The 24,915-nt window shown below is 43.5% G+C and overlaps 1 protein-coding gene across 2 annotated transcripts in view; it reads left to right on the top strand.

The window, feature by feature from the left end:
- Positions 1-24,915, top strand: part of LOC120915226 (serine/threonine-protein kinase SBK2-like) — a 119,660-nt gene that overhangs the window by 56,922 nt on the left and 37,823 nt on the right. The window contains exons 1-2 of one of the 2 annotated variants that reach the window (XM_040325558.1): positions 871-905; positions 14,341-14,521. In XM_040325558.1, the coding sequence (XP_040181492.1) occupies positions 14,347-14,521 (175 nt within the window). In that variant the 5' untranslated portion in view covers positions 871-905; positions 14,341-14,346. Of the gene's footprint in view, positions 1-870; positions 906-14,340; positions 14,522-24,915 lie in introns of those variants that run through there. The other variant, XM_040325557.1, reaches the window with a different exon arrangement.

The raw sequence follows: 24,915 nt of genomic DNA, 5'->3' as shown, positions 1-24,915 counted from the left end.
TCGTTTTTAAAAAAAACTACCCGATTCCCCTTGACAAAATGAGCATCAATCTAATGTTAAAAATTAACATTTCCGGGTGAACCTCCACTTTAATAACTATTCAGATATGCAATTGTTATGTTTTTTTAAAGAGGTTGTAAAGGTTTGTCTTTTATGTTCTAAATAGGTTCCTTTAAAGCAGAGTTCCGGCCACAATTTCACTTTTTAAATATAAATACCCCTGTAATACACAAGCTTAATGTATTCTAGTAAAGTTAGTCTGTAAACTAAGGTCCGTTTTGTTAGGTTGTTACAGCAGCAGCCAGACTGAAGCCAGACTGTATGACTTCCTGGATTTCAGCCTTGCAGATCTCGCACATGCTCAGTGCTGCACAAGCAGTGTCAGATCAGGTTTCAGCACCTGTGCTGTCCAAGTCATATGATTCTTCGAGACTGGGGAGTGCCCAGACTCCTGGAAAGTTACACTCACTACATTCCCAGGAGTCTGTGCGGTGTAGGTTAGGAAGCATTAAGCACCTAGGTGCAGGAAGTGGGAAGATTAACTATTCTGCCTAGCAACAACACTTTGAAGGCATCTAAAAAAAAAAAAAATTTTCGTAAAGGACTAATGACATTTTTTTAAAACTACTGATGTAATGTTATATTTATGGGTGGAACTCCACTTTAAGCTAGTGCATTGTTGGTTCACTTACCTTTTCTTTCGATTTCCCTTCTAAATGTTTTTTTTCTTTGTTTGAATTTCTCACTTCCCGTTTCTCCTCAGTAAACTTCACACCGTCATCTGAGCGGTGGAAAGTCATTAAGAACAGCTTACTGAACAGCTTACTGAGAAGGAACAGGAAGTGAGAAATTCAGACAAAGAAAACAAAGAAAAAAAACATTTAGAAGGGCAATTGAAGGAAAAGGTAAGTGAACCAACAATGCACTAGCTTAAAGGAACCTATTTAGAAAATAATAACGAACCTTTACAACCATTCACACCTGAGCGTCATATTCATGCTTATTTGCGCGTTTGCATACAGCGTCGTCCGACGTTTTTTATTTTAGCCAATAGGAAAAATTATCATCTTTTCATCACTTGTTGCTATGTTGGTAGATTTTTTTAATCTTCTGCGTGGGTGAAATGTTCTATTGATTAAAGCGACGAAACGCCCATAGCAAACGCTCGTTGTCGCGCAAGTCACTTGAATCAAGCGTTTCCATTACTTTCTATGGGAAATGGAAACGCTCAAAAACGACCAAACCGCCCGATACGACAAAAAAGGGTCCGGAACTTGTTTGAGCTTCAGTCGTTCGGAGTCGGGCGTATTGGCGTGCAGATGTGAACAATCTCCATAGTAAATAATGTATTTTTTCCCCTCTAGCGTATTTGAGCGTCGCGCTTCAGGCGACAAAACGCTCAGGTGTGAATGCAGCCTTTAATGTTGTAAGATAAATCACAGCACCATGCAACTACCATAAGAAACTATTAGCAAATGCACAGAGGTTTAAACAATGTTGGTTTTCATTAGATTTTTTTTCTCTTTTTTTTCACAGGGGCTTGGTGTTTTAAGAGTTAGATGTGAAGACTGTAAAGTGTGGAATGGATGCTTTATGCATAGAATAGTGGTACTATGTATATGTTCAATGTGATTGAAAATTAAATCTGCTCATAAGATGAAAACTTCACTTGCCCAGCTCCTGCAGACCAACCTTGCCTATGGCCAAGTGCAAAAAAAACACCAGTCCTGTAGCAGCCTCCACTCCCCAGTGCCCAAACTCCTTTAAGAAGGAGAAGCCACCCTCACCAAGGATGGGATCTTTTCTAGTGCCAGCGAGACCTCCAGCATCCAGTAAGGAAACACCACCCGGCCACAGGTGGTGCCATTACAAGGAAGGGCAATGCAGAAAGCAGATGGCTCATGGGAACTGGTACCCAACCGGCCACCAAGGAGAAACCATAGGATAAGGCTGACTGAACAAAGGGCCCTTTATGCACCCTGCAAGTGCACTATTTGGGCAGCTCTAATTTGCCTGGGCACCATGGCACTCCTGACATGGAGGATTCACCTTTGATCAGGGAGCCCTCCACCTGGAGAGGCTGACCTAGGTGAGAAGGTATGGCATCTTTAAATCTCTTTAGAACATTTTTGAACAGCAGAAATAGTTGTCCCACAGACAAAAAAGAACAAAATTGTGAGGGGAGTCCTTTTATTTTGCAAGGGGGCTGTCCTGTGGGGTCAGAGGGGTGGAGTTGACCGAATAGCAGGCTAACATGATTAGTCCCATGAAATTTTAATTGTGTCTAGTACCCTTAAAACTCTACCATTAATCGTCAATGCCTCCTTGCAAATAACAGTGCACTTCTTGGGCCAGATCCACAAAGAACTTACGGCGGCGTATCTATTGATACGCCGCGTAAGTTCTACGATGCACCGTTGTATCTTTGTTTTGTATCCACAAAACAAGAGACGACTGAATGTGGGCTAGATCCGACTGACGTACGTCTTAGTACGCGGTCGGATCTTAGGTGCATATTTACGCTGGCCGCTAGGTGGCGCTTCCGTTGATTTCCGCGTAGAGTATGCAAATTAGCTAGATACGCTGATTCTCAAACGTACGTCCGCCCGGCGCAGTTTTTTACGTCGTTTACGTAAGGCTTTTTTCGGCGTAACGTTACCCCTGCCTCTATGAGGTGTACGCAATGTTAGGTATGGACGTCGGGACAGCGTCAAATTTTCCGTCGTTTGCCTAAAACGTTTGCGAATAGTGCTTTGCGTAAATTACGTTCACGTCGAAAGCATTGACTATTTGCGACGTGATTTCGAGCATGCGCACTGGGATACCCCTACGGACGGCGCATGCGCCGTTCAAAAAAAACATCATTTACATGGGGTCAAGATACGCTACGCCTGCCTAAAGACAGGCAGTTCTTTGTGGATCTGGCCCCTTATGTCTAGCTTTACCTGTGCCTACAGCATAATAGCTGTATATCTGCAGTGTGCACTTGGAGATATTGTTGTCCCTGACTGTCTCATTTGAGTGTGATTTAGTGATGCCCCTACTGTGTTGCTCACTGTTACTCCTTACTAATAAGGAAGTTGTACATAAAGACTTTCACGGATAATCTGCTCCTGCTTTATTCATTCTATAGATCTGTGCTCTTCGAACTTCTTCCTCTCCTTCCTAAATATCCCCCTCTTACTCCTTGTTAAAAAAAAATATATCCCACCCTCTTGTCATTAGATCAACAGTCATGTGGGAGGATGGGGGCTCTGACATTGGAAACAAAGACCTGCCTCATCCAATATGGCCCCCACCATACAGAGATTCATTGTTTAAAATGACATAGTTGTAGCGGTTGGTTTCTACTAGTAACAAACATCCACCAAATCACCCTGCTGCCAGACCTTCATCTATCACCTCAGAGAAAATGAACAGTCATTTGCATTGTTTTATTTTTGTTTATTGGGGGATGTAACTGGTTGGGGTAAAGGGGATATTGGATGCCCATAGAACATGTTGTTTTTCCATCATATGTAGTGAACATTGATGAATTAGAATAGCTTTGAAGAACTGATGTACTTCTAACATTTTACAGTCTCTTCCCCTTCATATCACCATGCAGATTATTGCTCCTTTTTCTCTGCACTAGCTCCTGCAGACTGTTGCTCCTGCAGACTTCCCTCTTCCTGCACATAACTTCCACTGTAAAACTATTAGATCCTGTCCCATCATCTTCATTATGACAAAAAGGGACCACTCTGAATAATCCCAGATTGCTGGCTGTAAGCAGTTGTACTTGGTGGTAGCTGACTGTGTAGTTACTAGGCCCAAGGCCTGCAGTACCCCTCCCCTGGGGGGGGGGGCTAGTAGTTTAACAGCTTGTACTTGGTGATGGACTACTGATTTGCCTGACCTGCAAATCCTGCGCCCTCAGGCGACATCGATTTGACACACTTCCCCACAGTCTCTCCTCTGACCCAGGACTCCTCATCACTGGCCACGTAATGACGATGCTCCCTCACAGACTCCCTGGCATGCCTCTGCACCCAGCACTACACTACCAAGTGGGGATTGGTCAGAGCTCCCACACAAGCTGTCTGCTACTCCAGTCCCAGGCCCTGACTCCTTCTCTGTACATTCTCACCAGAGGCAGGGGAGGCGCCTCAGAACTAGAGCACAGGTGACCACACTCATTGCTACCCCAACCACCCGATCAAAACAGGCAGGTCTAGCCTGAAGCATAGGCCTGCCTAAATTTACCTGTGCTGACAGTTTAACCTAGAAAAATCCTATTCTAGCACCTACCTATGGTAGAGGGTGCTACATAGTAATTTAGTAACAGGGAAAAGATCAGCTGCAAGTGTCATGTACCTGACTTTGAAGCCCAAGATGAAGAGGGTGGCTTCTTATGCAATTACCGTCCAAGCAATCCTGGTAGTGGAGACAAGGACTGCTAGGGCAGTGGGTGTGTTCAAGTGCCAGGAATCTTTAGTAGTGAGCTGCAGCTTGGAGACACAGGAGTCCTTCCAGTGGTTGTATGAAATCTGGTCACAGGCCTTGTTCAGTGGAAGCCAGGCAGACAGGTGCAGGGTCAGGATTAGGTTTAAGGTTGGGAACAGGCAGAAGTCAGTAACGTGCTGGCGGTGGGGTACCAAATCAGGAAGCAGAGATGTAGTCAGAAATCCAAGCCAAGGTCGGTAACATAAGTGAGCAGCAGATATAACAGGCAGGGGTGATCCAAGAGAGGTGTCAGACGTAGCCAGGTGTCCAGTCAATTAAAAAAAAAATTATTTGTCAATATTGTTATATAGCACTTTGATGTAGCAGTAGTCTCTAATAGAGGTTCTTGTCTTTTTCAACCGTGATTAGAATATACTGATAACACTTATTCTCTTGCATTCCCTAAAAACATTTTCCTGACTCCCAATCTGTGCAAACCCCAGGAGCTGGGAACAGATTCTGGATTCCTTTGAAATTGGGAGGCAGAGAGAAGGCTTAGTCTCTTTGGGACATGTGAAAAGATAAGGTTGGTTGAGTCATAACTGACTGATCTTAAAAATAATTGAGTGCAGGACCTTAATGTGCAACCCAGAATTGAATGCCAGTCTGATGTATGTCCACCTTCACTTACACTGGGGTGGAATGGCTGTTGGAACAGGTGCAGTTGGGGGATTTGGATCTGCATTTGGATCAGCTGCAGGCCTTGAAAGGCCTTCTGGAAAAACATCTTTATGTCTTTGCTTGGCATGCTGCTGACAAACATCTTCGATAGAACACTCAATTCACACCAGGGATAATATGTCAGTTCAAGATAGACAGAATATCTTTCTAGCTTTGTATTAAGAGGGTGAAAATTCAATTTGCTTAGCTTACCAATGCAATACTCTAAGAGTGGTAGCATTGCCCAGTATCGGATTTGAGTTACCAAAGGTGCCAAGTATGGAGCAAAGCTACAGGACCCCTGTAGCACCCCTAAAGAGGAGGCTTGTGATCAAAGAAGTTAAGAAAGCTGTGTCTCACAGCTACCTGGGAGGGGTTTTACTTTCAAAATTGCAAGTTTATGAGACTTAGGAAGGATTTTGTTTCTTCCAGTAAAGCAAATTGGATATGCTTTAAACATTTTTTTTTCCTTCCACTGTGGCCGCGTACACACGGTCGTTCCAAACCGATGAGAATGGTCCGACGGGCCATTTCCATCGGTTCACCGCTGAAGTGGCCTGATGGTCTGATGTGCGTACACACCATCGTTCCAAAAACCGATCGGGTCAGAACGCGGTGACGTCAAACACACGACGTGCTGAATAAAACGAAGTTCAATGCTTCCAAGCATGCGTTCGATTTTAAAGCATGTTTTAAAATTTTGGACCGAAGGACAACAGACCGATGGGCTATACACACGGTCGGTTTGGACCGATGAAACTGAACCTCGGTCCATTCTCATTGGTTTTGTCCGACCGTGTGTACGCGGCCTGTGGGTACAGTGCTCTGACTAACTATGCAACTATGTAACTTACTGTAAAGTGTTCAATTAAGGTTGAGCAATATGAGAGTTTGTCATTAATAGGCGAGCTTGCTTAAACATATGGATTACTTTTATGTACAAAGAATGTTAGGACCTTCTCTGCTAGTTCAAAATGTATTATTTAATATTTAAGCAAAAGTTATTTTGGATGCATCTTGTGATGGCTTTTGACTCCTATTGTACACATTTTGAGATAAATCTGGAACTGCCTGAACTCAGGTGATATTCTTATGCCCTGTACACACGATCGGTCTATCCGATGAGAACAGTCTGATGGATTTTTCCATCACTTAACCGATGAAGCTGACTGATGGTCAGTCGTGCCTACACACCATCAGTTAACAAAACGATCGTGTCAGAACGCGGTGAAGTAAATCACAACTACGTGCTGAAAAAAATGAAGTTCAATGCTTCCAAGCATGTGTCGACTTGATTCTGAGCATGCGTGGATTTTTAACCGATGGACGTGCCTACAAACGATTGTTTTTTTTCTATCGGTTAATTATCCATCGGTTAATTTTAAAACAAGTTTCACATTTTTTAACCGATGGATAAATAACCAATGGGGCCCACACACGATCGGTTTGGTCTGCTGAAAACGGTCCATCAGACCGTTCTCATCGGATTGACCGATCGTGTGTACGCGGCATTACACTCAGCCACAAGAATAAAGGAGGGATACTTTTTTATTGAATGAAAACATCTTTTTTCTTAGGTTATATAATAAAATTATGTTGACATCCAATTGAAAGACAGGAAAGGACAGTCCCTGCAACTTATCCTTGAGGTAGGCCAATAATAACTTAAGCTCATGTTGAATCAGTTCCACTACAACCTTTTGAACTGTATTCATCAGCCAGTTATCTACCCACGTACATAGTTTTCCCCTAGTCTTAGTGTGTTAATCCCATGTAATAATCTCTGTTTGTGGAACAGTGCCAAGTTCCTGTGCAAGACCCAAATAAATCACATCCAGTGTGTTACTAAAACACAGCCGAGATCAAATATTCTCTAAATTCCCATTTTTATCTAACCAATTTTAGCACTAAATCAATTTTCCCCATTTACATTTGTTAAATAACTGACATCACTAATACATTATCGATATTAAAAATTTGTAATTTTGACTGAAGCGATGAGCAAAACAGTTCTTCTAAACTGGGATTTGCCCAGATGAGACTGATATGAAAGTTGAACTATATGAACTGTTGGTGCGTCTGTACCATTTTTTCATCTATTTATGCTGTTTGGGGACATTCAGTCCTTTGAAGAGTTCTTTACAAGATACCACCATAGTTTGCACTAAAATCAGTGAGCAATGAAAAATGTAATCAATAGTGATGGTACACAAATAACATAGTTGCCAACTGTCCCGCATTTGTCAGGACAGTCACGGTTTTTAAAAAGTTATCCCGATATGACTTTGTCCTGGGCTGCATCACAGAAATCAAAGCTGTTCATGGACAGTCAGCAGCCAGTGAGTTTTTTTTTACATTGCCCGCAGCTGGCACCAGTTGGAACAGAACTTGAGTTCGCTTTGTTTACATTGTGCCGTGCGGGTGTCCACACACAGACATTGCATTTGTGTGGCCGGGCGTGGTGCCCACAAGAGACAGATAGCACTACCTCCTCCACCAGCAGCTAAGAGGACCAGTGCAACAGAACAGGTAGATATGGAACAGCAGCTTCCCTGTGCTACTCTGCATGTTGAAGAAACTACTTCTGTACCATAGACTGTGCGCCCCCCTCCACACTGTGCCCTTCCAACTTCCCAATCCTCTGCCCTGCTGATCCCACTCCACTGCCCTGCTGACACCCAGTTCTTTCCTTCTACAGACCTCTGGACACTGCCTTACATACTACTGACCTCTGGACACTTCCCTACACACTACTGACCTATGTACACTGCCTTACATACTACAGACCTTTGGAAACTGCCCTACATGTTATCGATCTCTGTACACTGCCCTACATACCACTTACACTGGTCAGAACTCAGAGCAGACAGGCAGACCTTAAACTAGCTAAGCAAGACAGCCCACAGTATCAGATCTTCTACCTTCATTATACGAAGCAGGACGAGGCAGCTGTAACTCTGCCTGGTATCCTGTCAGCGGTGCGAGGAGGAGACACTGACGCCGATCGCATGAGGATCTGTTGATATTTTCAAATGCCTATTTCTGTTTGAATGAATGTACGTTGAATATATAAGGGGAGCCTGATGTACTGGGACTTGAGGGTTTTACATATTAAAAGCTGAATTACGCTATGGTGGCTTTTTCTGTTCTTGCTTGTTTTACCTAAGGGTCCTTAACCTCCCTGGCGGTATGATTCTTTCAGAAAAAACATGCTGAAAGCGGTACCATTATTTGCAAGGAAATTTGGCGTTTTATATTGTAGGTCTGTCATTTTTAGAAATAACTCACTTAAATCTGACCAAACAAGCTTCTAATAGGCATCCCGGGTATGACATTTTTTTAAAAACAAAATTATAAATTATAATATAATAAATAATTATAAATAATTATAACAAATAATAATATAATTATAATAAAAATTATTCAATAATGTAATCAAATCAAAATCACTGAAATTTGCTCAGTTGCAGAATTGTCGCTGTCATTTTTTTTTTTTTTTATGACGAATTTTCCCACAAATCGCTATCGCACAATTCTGCAAGTGATTATAATTTATTATCGCTGTTTTTTAGCTGATCTAAAACTATTTTTGACATAAAGGGACACTTTTGGTTGCTATGGACAATCTACAGTTTGCAGGGAGAAAGAAACGTTTTTATTATATAAAATAACATGCAGAACACTGGGCAGACCACTAGGGACAAGGGGGGTGTGTATTTTTTACATACAGTACTGCAATCTATAAGATTACAGTATACTGTATGTATAGTGTTTGTTTACTTTTTTGAATTTGGCGCCGTTCTCCATCCCCGTGCGTCGTAACGTCGCAGGGAACGGAGATCGGCGTCACACGGAGGCACTGTGTGAATCGAGCGAGGTCCTGCTCGCTCACACAGCGCGGTGGCATCGCTGGATCCAGGGACAAGGTAAGTAAAACTCCCTGTACATCCAGTGAGGCGAGCCCGAGTCTGACTCGGGGTTACCGATCCTAGCCCAAAAATCTCACCCCGAGTCAGACTCGGGAACACCACCCAGGAGGTTAAAGCATCTGGTTCCATGATAGAAGCTGTCCGCTGAGATCCATGGTTAATGAAGTGTTATTCACTGAAAGGCGTATTTTATATTTCATTGCGGTGAGTTTGAACCCCGACGGGGCGAGTGATCACAACTGGTGAATTAAGAAGATTTTTGGTGGATGGTGCACGCTGCTATTTTTCTTTCTTTTTCAACACTCCTTCTGGGACATTTCTCATCTGCTTCTCAGCATTGATTTTTGATTTTTGGACTGCTTGGTGGGAGTGATAACACCACCTATAGAGTAGCGCTGTTGTGCTTTATTTTTGTTGAATGGACTTACCTTTTCAATAAGTGTTAGAGTACTTGTTTATATATGCTTTTCTTTCTAAACAGCTGCTTTTGTTTAGGTTGTCTGCTATTCATTTAGCAGTTAACCTAAGATTTGGATCTTTTTTCTTTTACTCTAGGTTGTGTATAGGTATTCATCCAAGTGTCACTAAGCAGTGTATTATAGGCCTTTTTTACACTACTTTAGTAAATAAGTAAAGTAAGGGATAGTTGGCACTTAAGATGACGTCCAAAACTATAGTATTTCTTTATTCAGTAGACATGTACAATGCTGTAAAACAGCCAACGCATTTCAGACTTTAGTCCTTAGTCAAGGCCTGGTAGTTCCAGTGACTTGGGGGTTATCCTTCAGCTCCTTAGTGAGCCAGATTCATCAAGGATTTTCAGCTTCTTATAGCCTTGGAAGGTTTAACAGAACTTTTAGGGGGGGTCACTCTCCAGCAGGCAAAAGACTCTGCTATACTCTGCTCAGTACCCTATATACACCTCTCAGCCTCCTGCTGGTGACTCTCTCGACCAGTGATTGGCTGAGGCTGCATACAGAGTCAGCCCAGACTCTACCCACTATGTTCCAGTGCTTACTGGAAAGGCAGGGGAGACAGGCAATCCGGCAGATGACAAATAACAAAATTTACCTACAAACTATCTATACTAGCACCTAGCTGGGAGGGCATTACAATATGTTAGCAGTGTAATTGGCGTTTATCACTGTATTCTCTGCAAAAGATGTTTGGTTGCCACACTTTAAAGAGACTGTACTGTTGTAGATAGCTAAACAAGTACATAAATAATTTTACGTATAAACAATATCTTCTTAGCTGTGTTTCCTCATGGCTTTATGTCAGCACAGCTGGGGGGTGGGGCCTAAATCCAGCTGTGCTGCCATGGAGCTCATCAAGAAAATTACCGTAAGTATCTGTCATTCAGTTTTAAATTTTCTGTCCTTATTATGAGATATCTTCATGTTAATACTGTATTTTAAAAATTAAAACCTTTTTATAGTATGTAAAGCAATGTGTAATGTATAGGCACTATATGCATGCCTGCAACAAATAAATGAATAGGTTAATGATATGCTTCTTGTAGAACCATGCCCATTTAAACAAATGCCCCACCCTTAATTAAAGCACATTCTCCACCTAAAATGGCTCGCTGGACACACAGCAAAAAAAGGTGTCCCTAAAAACTTTTTTGAAATGTTGGCAACTGTGAAATAATGGTGAAACAAATGTAAAAAATACTGTGGGATCTATTTATTGAAGATTATCTTGGCAATTTAGCCCACGATTAACCAAGATTCACCCATCAGTTTCTGCCTGCATTTGCTCTATTTACTATCTGGGCTGCTGCTGGGTGAATCATGTTAAAGTGATTGTAAAGCTTAAATTATTAAAAAATTCAAATAACAAACATCTACCGTATTTATCGGGGTATAGCGCGCTCCCGCGTATAGCGCGCACCCCTAAAGTTGCCCGAATTCCTGTGGAAAAAATATGTTTTGTACTTACAGTTTTGGTGTCTTGCGCGGCGTCCATCGGCGGCCTCGTCGGGTCTGGCGTCCGTCTGCGGCTTCGGGTGTCCTCTTCGTCGGGTCCGGCGTCCTTCTGCGGCGTCCTCGCGTCCTCCCCGCTCATTTCCCGCGCCGAGTTTGAATACTGCGCCGACATATACCGAGCGCAGTACACTCGTGTATCGTCGGGCAGGCTCGGCAACTCTCGCGCTGACGTCCTGTATGCTCAGGACATCAGCGCGAGAGGCGCCGAGACTGCCTGAAGATACACGAGTGTACTGCGCTCGGTATATGCCGGCGCAGTATTCAAACTCGTGGCGGGAAAGCGGGTATCGGCGTATACCGCGCACCCACGATTTTGCCCTGATTTTCAGGGAAAAATAGTGCGCGGTATACGCCGATAAATACGGCACTTACCTGCACTGTGCAGTTCTTTTTGCACAGAGTGTCCCCGAACACCGACTTCTGGGGTCCCTCTGCAGCTCTTGCGGTTCCTCCCCACATCAGATAACCCCCTAGGAGAAGCACTCTCCCAGGGGGTTACCTTGCGGGCGTGCTCCTGAGTCCAGCATTCGACGTCCATGCTCGACGAATGTATGACTCGGACCTGCCCCCTGGTGCCTGTGTCATTGCATTTGATTGACAGCAGCGGGAGCCAATGCCTGCACTGCTATCAATCGATCCAATCAAGAGAGAGAGGGACAGCGCGTCCCCACCGAGGGAAATTCGGGCTCAGGTAAGTAAAACAAGGGGGCTGGGGGGCCAGTGACTGCCAGGTTTTTTCCCCCTTAATGCATAGGATGCATTAAGATGAAAAAACAACCCCTTTAAATAGCATGTTGCTGAGGCAAATGTAATTAAATATCTAAAGTACAGTAGAGGCAATTTTGATATTTCTGTTAGAATCGGTGGTTGTATAAATACAGTTTCAGCAACCCAGGGTGTAATTGTTGTTAGAATGCAATTTTTAAAAGAAAAGTAGGGCCAAAGGTTTTTTGGCCCAGCTTTTCCTATAGATAGTTGTTTTCAGCTGACAGTGGGCTAAAGTCCCTCCCCTGATGTCCCTATGCTGGTCAAGGCTCTAGAAAGATCTACCCAAATGCCTGAACCAGCTGGAGGGCAGAGCTGAGAGACAATCACTGACAGTCACTGGCTCGCTGCTCACTGAAGACTGAGAACTAAGCAATCAGCAGTCTTTGATTGCTCAGTCTCAGTCTTAGAAGCAGCGGTGCTGCATCCACCTAGGTGAGTACATTTTTTTTTAAAGAACCTTATACAGTACTTCTCTTTTAAATATTGTCTTTCCATTTAAATAAAAATAAGGCACAACTGCCCTGTTGCATAATGAAGACAGGAAGTGCTCGTTCAGCATTGGAGTCATTCAGAGAATACTTTGTATTTTCTAAGCAAATGCAAATTGTTCTTTGATAGACTGAAATGGCAACTGTGAAATCACCGCACCACCATCTTGACCTCCTCCAATCAGAAAACACTGCTTTCATTCGGAAAATGCAAAGTGTTCCCTAAATGGCACCCGTGCAGAGTTAAGGACTTCCTTTGTTTATAATGCAGTGGGGCAGCTGTTCAGCATGGCCTACTACAGCTATCACAGGTATCCCACAGGTATGGCACCAAGCTGGACTAATGAAACTATGTACAAATTTCCAACTTTAGCTTTAATGAGTGAAATTGACAGTTAAACTATGGCTAAAGTGGCTAAAGTGTGCTGATAATAAAATATTTAACGTCACAGCAGAGTCAGTTTCACCAAACTCACTGTGCTCAACTCTGGTCAGAAACAGTTAACCACTTAAGGACCGGACCAATATGCTGCTAAATGACCCAAGGGGTTTTTACAATTCGGCACTGCGTCGCTTTAACAGACAATTGCGCGGTCGTGCGACGTGGCTCCCAAACAAAATTGGCGTCCTTTTTTCCCCACAAATAGAGCTTTCTTTTGGTGGTATTTGATCACCTCTACGGTTTTTATTTTTTGCGCTATAAACAAAAATAGAGCGACAATTTTGAAAAAAATTCTATATTTTAAACTTTTTGCTATAATAAATATCCCCCAAAAACATATATAATTTTTTTTTTCCTCAGTTTGGGCCGATACTTATTCTTCTACCTATTTTTGGTAAAAAAAAAATCGCAATAAGTGTTTATCGATTGGTTTGCGCAAAATTTATAGCATTTACAAAATAGGGGATAGTTTTATTATTTTTAATTTTTTTTACTACTAATGGCGGCGATGAGCGATTTTTTTCGTGACTGCGACATTATGGCGGACACTTCGGACAATTTTGACACATTTTTTGACCATTTTCACAGCAAAAAATGCATTTAAATTGCATTGTTTATTGTGAAAATTACAGTTGCAGTTTGGGAGTTAACCACAGGGGGCGCTGTAGGAGTTAGGGTTCACCTAGTGTGTGTTTACAACTGTAGGGGGGTATGGCTGTAGGTCTGACGTCATCGATCGAGTCTCCCTATATAAGGGATCACTCGATCGATGCAGCCGCCACAGTGAAGCACGGGGAAGCCGTGTTTACATACGGCTCTCCCCGTTCTTCAGCTCCGTGGAGCGATCGTGAGGGGGCGGCTAGAAACGAATAGCCGCACCCTCATCCCGGATCGCTCCTGAAGCCATGGGAACTGCCGCATGTATGGGGGGGGGGGGACCCCCGACCCACGTCTAGGCAGGCACGTACAGGTACGTTGATGTGCCTGTCCGTGCCATTCTGCCGACGTAAATGTACATGCGGCGGTCCGGAAGTGGTTAAAGAAAATATTACCCCAACATTTCATATTCCTGATATGTGCCTGCTGTACCATGTACTTGTATAAAAATGTATCTGGTTCTCTTTGTATTGTTTCCTTTGTGTGGAATATTTGGTGTTCCTGCCAGTCACTCTGCTTTCCTATTAAAAACTGACCACACTAGGTGTGAGAGCACAACATGGTCAGTGTTCTGTGCTATGAAATTAGTCTGCTCTCCTCCATGACCAGATTGGTGCACAACCGTTCACTCGGAAGACAGTTGTGTAATCGTGTGCTGCTATTTCCCCCCCTCTGTGGTCTATACGCAACGGATAACAGAGGAAATGTCATCACTTATACAAAAGGAAAATAAATGGTGTTTATAAAATGTATCTCTGTGATGTGGGCAATATAGAGAGGTACCACAATGATTGATAACCAGTCTTGAGTGCTGTGTACACAAAAACATTAGGATGCTACTACTTTGTGAATTCAACAGTTAATTATGACTTCTTAAACTTTGTAAATTAAAATACATTTTTAATTTGTTTTGCAATTAGGACAAGATGTCAGTCACAGACTCAAATATCGGTTTGACAGCAGCTAGCATGCTTGAAGAGATGACGGAAATCACTGGTCAAAACTTGGTTAGAATGGAAGTAGAAGATCATTACAAATTCATCAAACAGCTTGGAAAAGGGAAATATGGCCAAGTAACCTTAGTTATCCATCGTCAAAGAGGTAATTATAAGTCACAGATAATTACAGATAATCATATTAGGAGAATAGTAAATTTTAGTTCACCTGATTATTTCAAGTAGGTTAGTCTGATCTGTGCAGATTTATCCATCTTTCCACCTTTATCCACCTGATTCCAGGAATTCATGATTCATGTATGATTCCTTGCACAATCGACCTCATTGGTAGATTTCATCCCATCTTTTGTTCTGGAGACAACTATAACATTTTAGATTTGTTATCCTTTTCTCTCTCAATGACAAGGTCAACAGGATAAACACAGATAGCAATAACAACTTTCAAGGGGATACATCAAAGAGGCACTGGGAGTTTAATACTTATTGATACAGAGTAGTAAAAGGAAAATTGACAATTGTTCAAAATGCTCACTGGATCTGGCTGGGCACACAGGAACCTCAATCGGCGCTTAAAGCGGAGGTTCACCCTAAAAAACATCTATATACCATAACATCCAGCATACTTCCGACATCTACAGTATGCAGTTTTTTTTGCCGTACATACCGTTTGATTGTTATTTTCCCCCCGACTTCCGGGTTCTGGCTCCCGCGGGAGTGGGCGTTCCTATTCAGACCTCTGAACCTCTATTCAGAGGTTAGATGATTGACGTCTGGTGAAAAACATCCCCTGGCGCATAAGGCGCATCACCATTTTTCCGTAACTAACCGACCTGCGAGTCGGCTCTATACGGCGCTATACGGCGCCTGCACCCGCCGTGTAGAGCTGACTGCGCAGGCGACATATAGAGCCAAAAAGAATGTAAGATGATGAAACTCTCTAAGGAGTGTCAACAAATTAAAACAGCGCTATCAAATAACTGTGCATATTTGACTATATAAAATACATTACTACAACCCATATGTAATGATATACAGTGATAATAAACAAAATATATCCAGTTTAAGAAATAAACACTAAACTGTGACTGTAATAATAAACACCCGTGATTGACTTAAACGTGAAGTGAACGCACTGAAAGTGCAAGAGACAGTCTTTAAAAATAATTTAGAACGTGGCCAAACAAAGCAAAGTTCATGTGTATAAGGATCCTGCGATCTTCAAATTTTTTCAAAAACTTCCACCACACCCGACAGTGCTCAGTGACTCCTCCCCCATCAAATGGACACTCACCGGATAGGTATGCCTCACACTCTCGTGTTTTGGCACAAAAAACCTTATCAGATGTAGTTGTTCCCGTCAATAAAGATGTAATCCAAATATGACATCCAATCAGTTCCACATATATGTCAGAGAGAGACAAAAGAAGTGCAAATAGTGTGATACCATCAAAGGTTTAATAGCACACCAAAATAAAACTTCAAACAGTGCACTCACAAACAAAATCTTGTAAAACAGCAGAATATCACATCAAGAAACTCCTTCAAACGTCAAAATGGTGAGAAGCGGTCACGGCGGACCCCCGATCAGCGAGAAAAAGTGAAACCAATTCTCCTACTCACGGTGCCATGGACTTCTGTCAGATGCAGCTGCACATCCACTTAAATAAAAACTTCAAACGCACTCTGCATCCAAAAACGCAGCACTCACTAGTAAAATTAGACTGTATGGCAATACCCCGACATGTTTCGTTATAAAAACTTATTCATGGGACTAACCACACAGTCATAAATGGTTACCTTATATCTGATGTAGTCAGATCAATCAGCCTATCAGTCCTGGGCGTTTTCCCACTTCCTCCAAAACTGTGGGCGGAAGTAAACGATAATCCCAAACTCCTGTGGGCTGACAGCATCATCCACCACCACTGGCTGGTGTATGAATCAATCAGCCAGTGCGATAGGCGTGGCGCCAGTCCCCAGATTCCAATAGGTGAGAGAGTATGTTAATCACATCCCCCAACAGCAGCAGTCTGAGCCAATCACGTGCTGCACAGCGCATCCCGCTCCGCCTACAACGATGGGCGGGCCTAGAGCGCTTATGCAGCCAAAGCTAGGAGGAAGTCAGCGCCTCCTCCATTGGCTGGCTGTCTTACCCAGCAGCCACAGCGGTAAGCCGACCTGATAGGTCGAGCAGACGCTGCTCATGATAGGCTCGCCGCGGGGAATGGCTTCTAACAGCACAACAGGGGCAAATCAGCTGTTGTATAGGCAGACGTGGGCGGCGGAAATGAGAGGAAAAAAAAAAAAAGCCGATTTCCGGGTGTCCCCGTGACCACGAATCACATCTACAGCACAATCATTACACTGTGTTTATATTGAATAGCCATACAACAGTTCCTAATTAAGTCATCAGCTGATATATATCAATCATGCGCTGGAGTATATCAACAAATACATATAAAAACATTTGTCACTGGATGAAGGCAATAGTCAGTTAAAATAAATTAATAACATTTTGCATTAGTACATATTAGTATCAAACGCTAATTGCAAATTCATATAAATGATTAAATATATATAATTAAAATATATCTAAAATATGTAAGAAATGCATTAAAAATGAAACTCGATAGAATCAATCTAAAACTGGAACTAAATACAAGTGGTGAATTAGTGATCGCTGAGCTGATCGCAAATGGTCACCGATAACACCCCCACTGGAGAAGGGATTAATTAATAGCAAAATATCAGATAAATGAATAAAAGAGTACATATACTGTAAAGATGCCAGAAAGGGTAATACTAAACCCACGGAGGGAAAGGTGTGGGTATGATAAATGTCTAAGAATTATTGATGAAGCAATTCAAGTCTACCTCTATATTCAACCCCCGCGGAAAAAGACATTTTAGCAAGAATATCCAGTGAGTTTCGCGCTGTGAAAGGTCACGGACTCTGTGTGACCCCCTCCAAGATGGGTAAACCACATCTATGCCACAAAATTGAGCAAGCGTGGGGTCCTGGTTATGTACCTTTTTAAAATGCATGGAAACGCTATGTTCCTCAAAGCCTTTTTTAATATTTGCTAGGTGTTCTGATATGCGGATTCTTAGAAGTCTTTTAGTCCTCCCAACATATAATAACCCGCATGGGCACCATAGCAAATATACAACATATGACGAGTTGCATGTACTGAATTCTTTAATGTCAAACATTGTGCCATCGGAGCTGGTAACTTTGTTAATTCCTTTGTTGTGTTCTTTCACCGTGCGGCAGCAAATACACCTTCTGCAAGGAAAGAATCCTTTCAGATCTATTTTCAATTGGCGATCAGGTGGATCCAATATTTTGCGGACCACTCTATCGCCAAAATTGGGCGCACGTCTATATATAAAACGTGGCTGCTGAGGAATCACTCCACCCAGATGTCTATCTCTGCTGAGGATGTGCCAGTGTTTCTTATATATGGTTTCAATTTCCTTATATTGGATGTGGAAGCCCGTCAGGAAGCTCCACTGGTGTTCATTTGTGGATGGTTCTTCTATTTTCTTCTTAAAACAGTCTTCTCTCGGCTTCTCTGCGATCTCTTGAATAATTGACACCAGGTTGATCTCATCATATCCCTTTTGAGCAAATCTCTTCTTCAGTACATTCGCCTGCTCAAAATAATCTGAGTCATCAGTGCAGTTTCGGCGCACTCTGAGAAATTGCCCTTTAGGGATATTCTTTATCCAAGCAGGGTGGTGTCCACTTCTGATCGATAGATAACTGTTTCGATCAGTGCTTTTAAAGTACACCTTTGTTTTCAACCTGTCATTACATCTTTCTATAGTTACATCCAAGAAGTTAACTGAACACGCACTGATCACATATTCCAGTTTAATGTTGTTCACATTGTTGTTCAATACTTCAAGGAAAACTTTGAGATCTGTTTCCGATCCCTGCCAGATCAAAAAGATGTCGTCAATGTATCTCCGATAGAAGATAAGTTGAGATCTTTGATCTCTGAAGATACTTTTGTCCTCCCACTCCGCCATAAACAGGTTGGCGAGGCTAGGGGCATATTTAGCTCCCATAGCCACGCCAACCTGTTGTGAAAAAAATAAACCATCGAACCAAAAATAATTATGCGACAATTATGCGACATACAGAAATCGAGGGCTTGACCCAAAAATCTTTTTTGTGTAAACGGGATCTCCTCCCTCTTACTCAATGCCCAATTGAGTGCCAGAGCAGCGTCCTCATGCTGTATTATAGTATATAGTGAGGCGACATCCGCCGTCACAAGGAAGGTTTCAGTACCTGGATTTATTCTTATATCCTCCAGGGATATGAGCAGATCAGCTGTATCCTTTAAGTATGCTTTGGTTTCCCGCACACTTGGCTGGAGGAATTTGTCCAAGTATTCACCTAACCTTGCCGTGACGGACCCAATGCCGTTCACTATTGGACGGGCCGGTGGCATGGTTGCATGTTTGTGTATCTTCGGTAAGGTGTAGATAACCGGAACTCTACACACAGAAGGAGCCAAATATGCTTTCTCTTTAATATTCAGGGCATTGATCTGGAAACCCCATTGTATTAAGGAATCCAGTTGTGTTTTGTATGCTTCTGTAGGGTCAGAATTCAACCTCTTATAGGTGGTTCGATCTTCCAACAGTGTGGACAATTGCTGATGATAATAGTCTTTGTCCATCACTACTACTCCGCCCCCCTTATCAGCAGGGCGGATAATGATGTTCTTTTTGTCTTCCAGTAGCTTGATACCTTCCCTGATATACTCAGGATTGATATCTTTTTTCTGTGGCAGATCTTCTATATCTTTTAGCACAAGCTGTTTAAAGACTTCAATGTAGTGATTGCTTCATCAATAATTCTTAGACATTTATCATACCCACACCTTTCCCTCCGTGGGTTTAGTATTACCCTTTCTGGCATCTTTACAGTATATGTACTCTTTTATTCATTTATCTGATATTTTGCTATTAATTAATCCCTTCTCCAGTGGGGGTGTTATCGGTGACCATTTGCGATCAGCTCAGCGATCACTAATTCACCACTTGTATTTAGTTCCAGTTTTAGATTGATTCTATCGAGTTTCATTTTTAATGCATTTCTTACATATTTTAGATATATTTTAATTATATATATTTAATCATTTATATGAATTTGCAATTAGCGTTTGATACTAATATGTACTAATGCAAAATGTTATTAATTTATTTTAACTGACTATTGCCTTCATCCAGTGACAAATGTTTTTATATGTATTTGTTGATATACTCCAGCGCATGATTGATATATATCAGCTGATGACTTAATTAGGAACTGTTGTATGGCTATTCAATATAAACACAGTGTAATGATTGTGCTGTAGATGTGATTCGTGGTCACGGGGACACCCGGAAATCGGCTTTTTTTTTTTCCTCTCATTTCCGCCGCCCACGTCTGCCTATACAACAGCTGATTTGCCCCTGTTGTGCTGTTAGAAGCCATTCCCCGCGGCGAGCCTATCATGAGCAGCGTCTGCTCGACCTATCAGGTCGGCTTACCGCTGTGGCTGCTGGGTAAGACAGCCAGCCAATGGAGGAGGCGCTGACTTCCTCCTAGCTTTGGCTGCATAAGCGCTCTAGGCCCGCCCATCGTTGTAGGCGGAGCGGGATGCGCTGTGCAGCACGTGATTGGCTCAGACTGCTGCTGTTGGGGGATGTGATTAACATACTCTCTCACCTATTGGAATCTGGGGACTGGCGCCACGCCTATCGCACTGGCTGATTGATTCATACACCAGCCAGTGGTGGTGGATGATGCTGTCAGCCCACAGGAGTTTGGGATTATCGTTTACTTCCGCCCACAGTTTTGGAGGAAGTGGGAAAACGCCCAGGACTGATAGGCTGATTGATCTGACTACATCAGATATAAGGTAACCATTTATGACTGTGTGGTTAGTCCCATGAATAAGTTTTTATAACGAAACATGTCGGGGTATTGCCATACAGTCTAATTTTACTAGTGAGTGCTGCGTTTTTGGATGCAGAGTGCGTTTGAAGTTTTTTATTTAAGTGGATGTGCAGCTGCATCTGACAGAAGTCCATGGCACCGTGAGTAGGAGAATTGGTTTCACTTTTTCTCGCTGATCGGGGGTCCGCCGTGACCGCTTCTCACCATTTTGACGTTTGAAGGAGTTTCTTGATGTGATATTCTGCTGTTTTACAAGATTTTGTTTGTGAGTGCACTGTTTGAAGTTTTATTTTGGTGTGCTATTAAACCTTTGATGGTATCACACTATTTGCACTTCTTTTGTCTCTCTCTGACATATATGTGGAACTGATTGGATGTCATATTTGGATTACATCTTTATTGACGGGAACAACTACATCTGATAAGGTTTTTTGTGCCAAAACACGAGAGTGTGAGGCATACCTATCCGGTGAGTGTCCATTTGATGGGGGAGGAGTCACTGAGCACTGTCGGGTGTGGTGGAAGTTTTTGAAAAAATTTGAAGATCGCAGGATCCTTATACACATGAACTTTGCTTTGTTTGGCCACGTTCTAAATTATTTTTAAAGACTGTCTCTTGCACTTTCAGTGCGTTCACTTCACGTTTAAGTCAATCACGGGTGTTTATTATTACAGTCACAGTTTAGTGTTTATTTCTTAAACTGGATATATTTTGTTTATTATCACTGTATACATGGGTGCAGGAACCCTTACAAATCTGGGGGGGACAGCATTTTTACTCGCCAGGTATATTCTTATTCAGTAAACTGGGAGTTGTTTATAACGTGTATGTTATTTTGAAGGGTTGAGAGGGATCCCCTTCTTAGGGTTACTGCCTTATTCTACTGTTGTGATTTAGCGCTGACCTATTTTGGGAACGAGAGGGGGGAGAGAGAGAGAGATCTATGTGGTACGTGATCTGACACTACTGGGTCTGGGGAGTGCATGTGCGTTTTGATTGGCACAGCACAGTAGCTGTGTTTTGATGGGCACAGTGGCTGCGTTTGATGGGCACAGTGGCTGCGTTTGATGGGCACAGTGGCTGTGTTTTTATGGGCACAGTAGCTGCATTTTGATGGGCACAGTGGCTGCAGTTTGATGGGCACAGTGTCTGCGTTTGGACGGGCATAGTGGCTGTGTTTTTATGGGCACAGTAGCTGCATTTTGATGGGCACAGTGGCTGCAGTTTGATGGGCACAGTGGCTGCGTTTGATGGGCACAGTGGCTGCGTTTGATGGGCACAGTGGCTGCGTTTGATGGGCACAGTGGCTGCATTTGACGGGTACAGTGGCTGCGTTTGACGGGTACAGTGGCTGTGTTTTTATGGGCACAGTGGCTGCAGTTTGATGGGCACAGTGGCTGCGTTTGACGGGTACAGTGGCTGTGTTTTTATGGGCACAGTGGCTGCAGTTTGATGGGCACAGTGGCTGCAGTTTGATGGGCACAGTGGCTGCGTTTTGGACGGGCACAGTGGCTGCATTTGATGGGTACAGTGGCTGCGTTTGACGGGCACAGTGGCTGCGTTTGACGGGCACAGTGGCTGCAGTTTGATGGGCACAGTGGCTGCGTTTGACGGGTACAGTGGCTGTGTTTTTATGGGCACAGTGGCTGCAGTTTGATGGGCACAGTGGCTGCAGTTTGATGGGCACAGTGGCTGCGTTTTGGACGGGCACAGTGGCTGCATTTGATGGGCACAGTGGCTGCGTTTGACGGGCACAGTGGCTGCGTTTGACGGGCACAGTGGCTGCAGTTTGATGGGCACAGTGGCTGCGTTTGGATGGGCACAGTGGCTGCGTTTGGATGGGCACAGTGGCTGCGTTTGGACCGGCACAGTGGCTGCGTTTTGATGGGCACAGTGGCTGGATTTTGATGGGCACAGTGGTTGCATTTAATGGCAAACAGTAAATGAAATACTCACAGACATGGTGCAGGGCAGCCAGCCAGGTCAGGTGCAGTCAGCACTCAGCAAGACAGGCAGATGGCACTCAGATTTTAGGCAGCTCAATCAGGCGGCAGCTCAGCTGTAAAATGCTCCGCTGAGTCCGCTCGCTCCTCTCCCTCTTAGCCACGCTGTCTGAACTGAAGATGGCAGAGGTGGGTGGAGCCGAGCGGAGCTCACTCTCCAGCCGCAGAGGCGGCGTGCTGTGGATGCTGGGGCGGCTGCGGGCGGGCTCAGTCTGACGTCACATGCATCCCGCTCGCTCGGCTCGCCGATTGCTTCGACGACGGCGACGACGGCTCAGCGGCTCGCTCGGCGGTGGGGGGGATTTTACCATACCTGTCCCCCCCGCAATATTTCCTGAGGGGGATGCGTCCCCCCCATCCCCCCCGGTTCCTACGCCCATGACTGTATATCATTACATATGGGTTGTAGTAATGTATTTTATATAGTCAAATATGCACAGTTATTTGATAGCGCTGTTTTAATTTGTTGACACTCCTTAGAGAGTTTCATCATCTTACATTCTTTTTGTTCACTTATTATCTTCTAAACAGCAGCTAGGCATCATCCACTCCTCCATAGGCGCAACGGTGGGCGACTTTTTAGGGCGCATTCTATAGATCACCCATTGTTACTGACATATAGAGCCGACTCGCAGGTCGGCTAGTTACGGAAAACTGGTGACGCACCTTATGCGCCAGGCGAAGTTTTTGACCAGACGTCAATCATCTAACCTCTGAATAGGAACGGCCAATCCCGCGGGAGCCAGAACCCGGAAGCCGGGGGGGAAAATAACAATAAAACGGTATGTACGGCAAAAAAAAAAAAAAAAACAGCATACTGTAGATGTCGGAAGTATGCTGGATGTAATGGTATATAATTGTTTTAGGATGAACCTCCGCTTTAAAGAGGAGTTCCTCCTCCTCACCAAAACATTTAAAGTTAGCAGTTACAAATAATGTAGCTGCTGAATTTGAATATTAGGACACTTTCCTGTCTAGGGATCCCGCAATGTTGGCACCCCAGCCGATTTTCCGGTCGGCTCTCAGGTTCTGTCGCTGCCATTTGTGGTAAGGGAAACCGGCAGTGAAGCCTTTCAGCTTCACAGCCGGTTCCCTACTGTGCATGCGCGAAGTGCGCTGCGCTTTCTAACTGGCCTGGCGGCGGAGGAGGGGGGCAGAGGTCGCCATGGCAAGGTCTTTCGAAAGTAGTGGATGGGTGCCAAATGTGGCACTGGAGGGGGGGGGGAGAGAAGGCAAACAAATGGAGCTTTTCCTTTTGGGTGGAGCTCCGCTTTAAACTCTATTAAATTCTAGTTTGACACTCCTTCTTTTGGTTTAGGCTCTAAGCAATAAAAACGTGACATAGGTTGTAGCACTTCCCCACCTAAAACGCAAATGGACTTTAGATGCATTGTAATATTAATGCCTTATTTTCCCTTAAGCCCACCCTTTCCTCTCATTACGTAGGCAGAAACAATAATACAGTTATAATGCTGGTGTATCAAATTCAAGCTAGTGATCTCTATTGTTAAAAATTGATTATGCTTGTCTACGGAAAGGAATGTGTGTGTCAAGTAACCTTTTCCTTCAATACTGGGAAAATTATTTTAGTACTTTGGGGTAGATCCACAAAGAAATTACGCCGGCGTATCTATTGATACGCCGGCGTAATTTCAAAATTCCCACGTCGTATCTTTGTTTTGAATCCTCAAAACAAGATACGACGGCATCTTGGCTAGATCCGACAGGCGTACGTCTTCGTATGCCCTCGGATCTAAGATGCAATTTTTCGGCGGCCGCTAGGTGGCGTCTCCGTCGAAATCCACGTTTCCGTCGTTTGCATTCTGCTTTTTCCGGCATATAGTTAAAGCTGCTATACTGAGGCGTACTCAATGTTAAGTATGGCCGTCCTTCCCGCGTACAATTTTGAATTTTTTACGTCGTTTGCGTAAGTCGTTCGCAAATAGGAATTTGCGTAGAATGACGTCACCGTCGTAAGCATTGGCGGGTTCCGGTTTAATTTCGAGCATGCGCACTGGTATACCCCCAGGGACGGCGCATGCGCAGTTAAAAAAAAACGTTGTTTACGTTGGGTCACGACGTATTAACATAAAACACGCCCCCCATCACAGCCATTTGAATTAGGCGCCCTTACGCCACGAGAGATACACTACGCCGCCGTAACTTATGGTGCGGATTCGTTGTGGATTCAAACCAAAGAAAAGTAAGTTACAGCAGCGTAGTGTATCTTAGATACGCTGTGCCCGGCGCAGATCTGTGTGGATCTGCCCCTTTATGTTTAAAGTGGTTACGAGTCCTCGTACCCGATGCCGGTTTCCAGACAATGCAGTTTTTATTTCAAATTCGATGTTGCCCAATCTGTCCTTACAGTCCTCATATGTTGCATGAATATAGCAAATACAAGGAAGAATATGTGTGGTGTGTAAGAGGATATGTATTTTCTGTATATAGAAATATACAAAATAATTCCTAAAATTATTTAAAAGCTAGTCTTACCTAACAGTGTAAATAATCTTTGGGGTTTTACTAACAAGATGTATTTAGTGGGGGCAGCATATTGTCCACATACCACTATC

Source organism: Rana temporaria, chromosome 10 (assembly GCF_905171775.1).
Source record: "Rana temporaria chromosome 10, aRanTem1.1, whole genome shotgun sequence".
Classification (NCBI taxonomy): domain Eukaryota; kingdom Metazoa; phylum Chordata; class Amphibia; order Anura; family Ranidae; genus Rana; species Rana temporaria.
The sequence above is the reverse complement of the archived record's forward strand: the minus strand, read 5'-3'. Positions and strand labels throughout refer to the sequence as shown.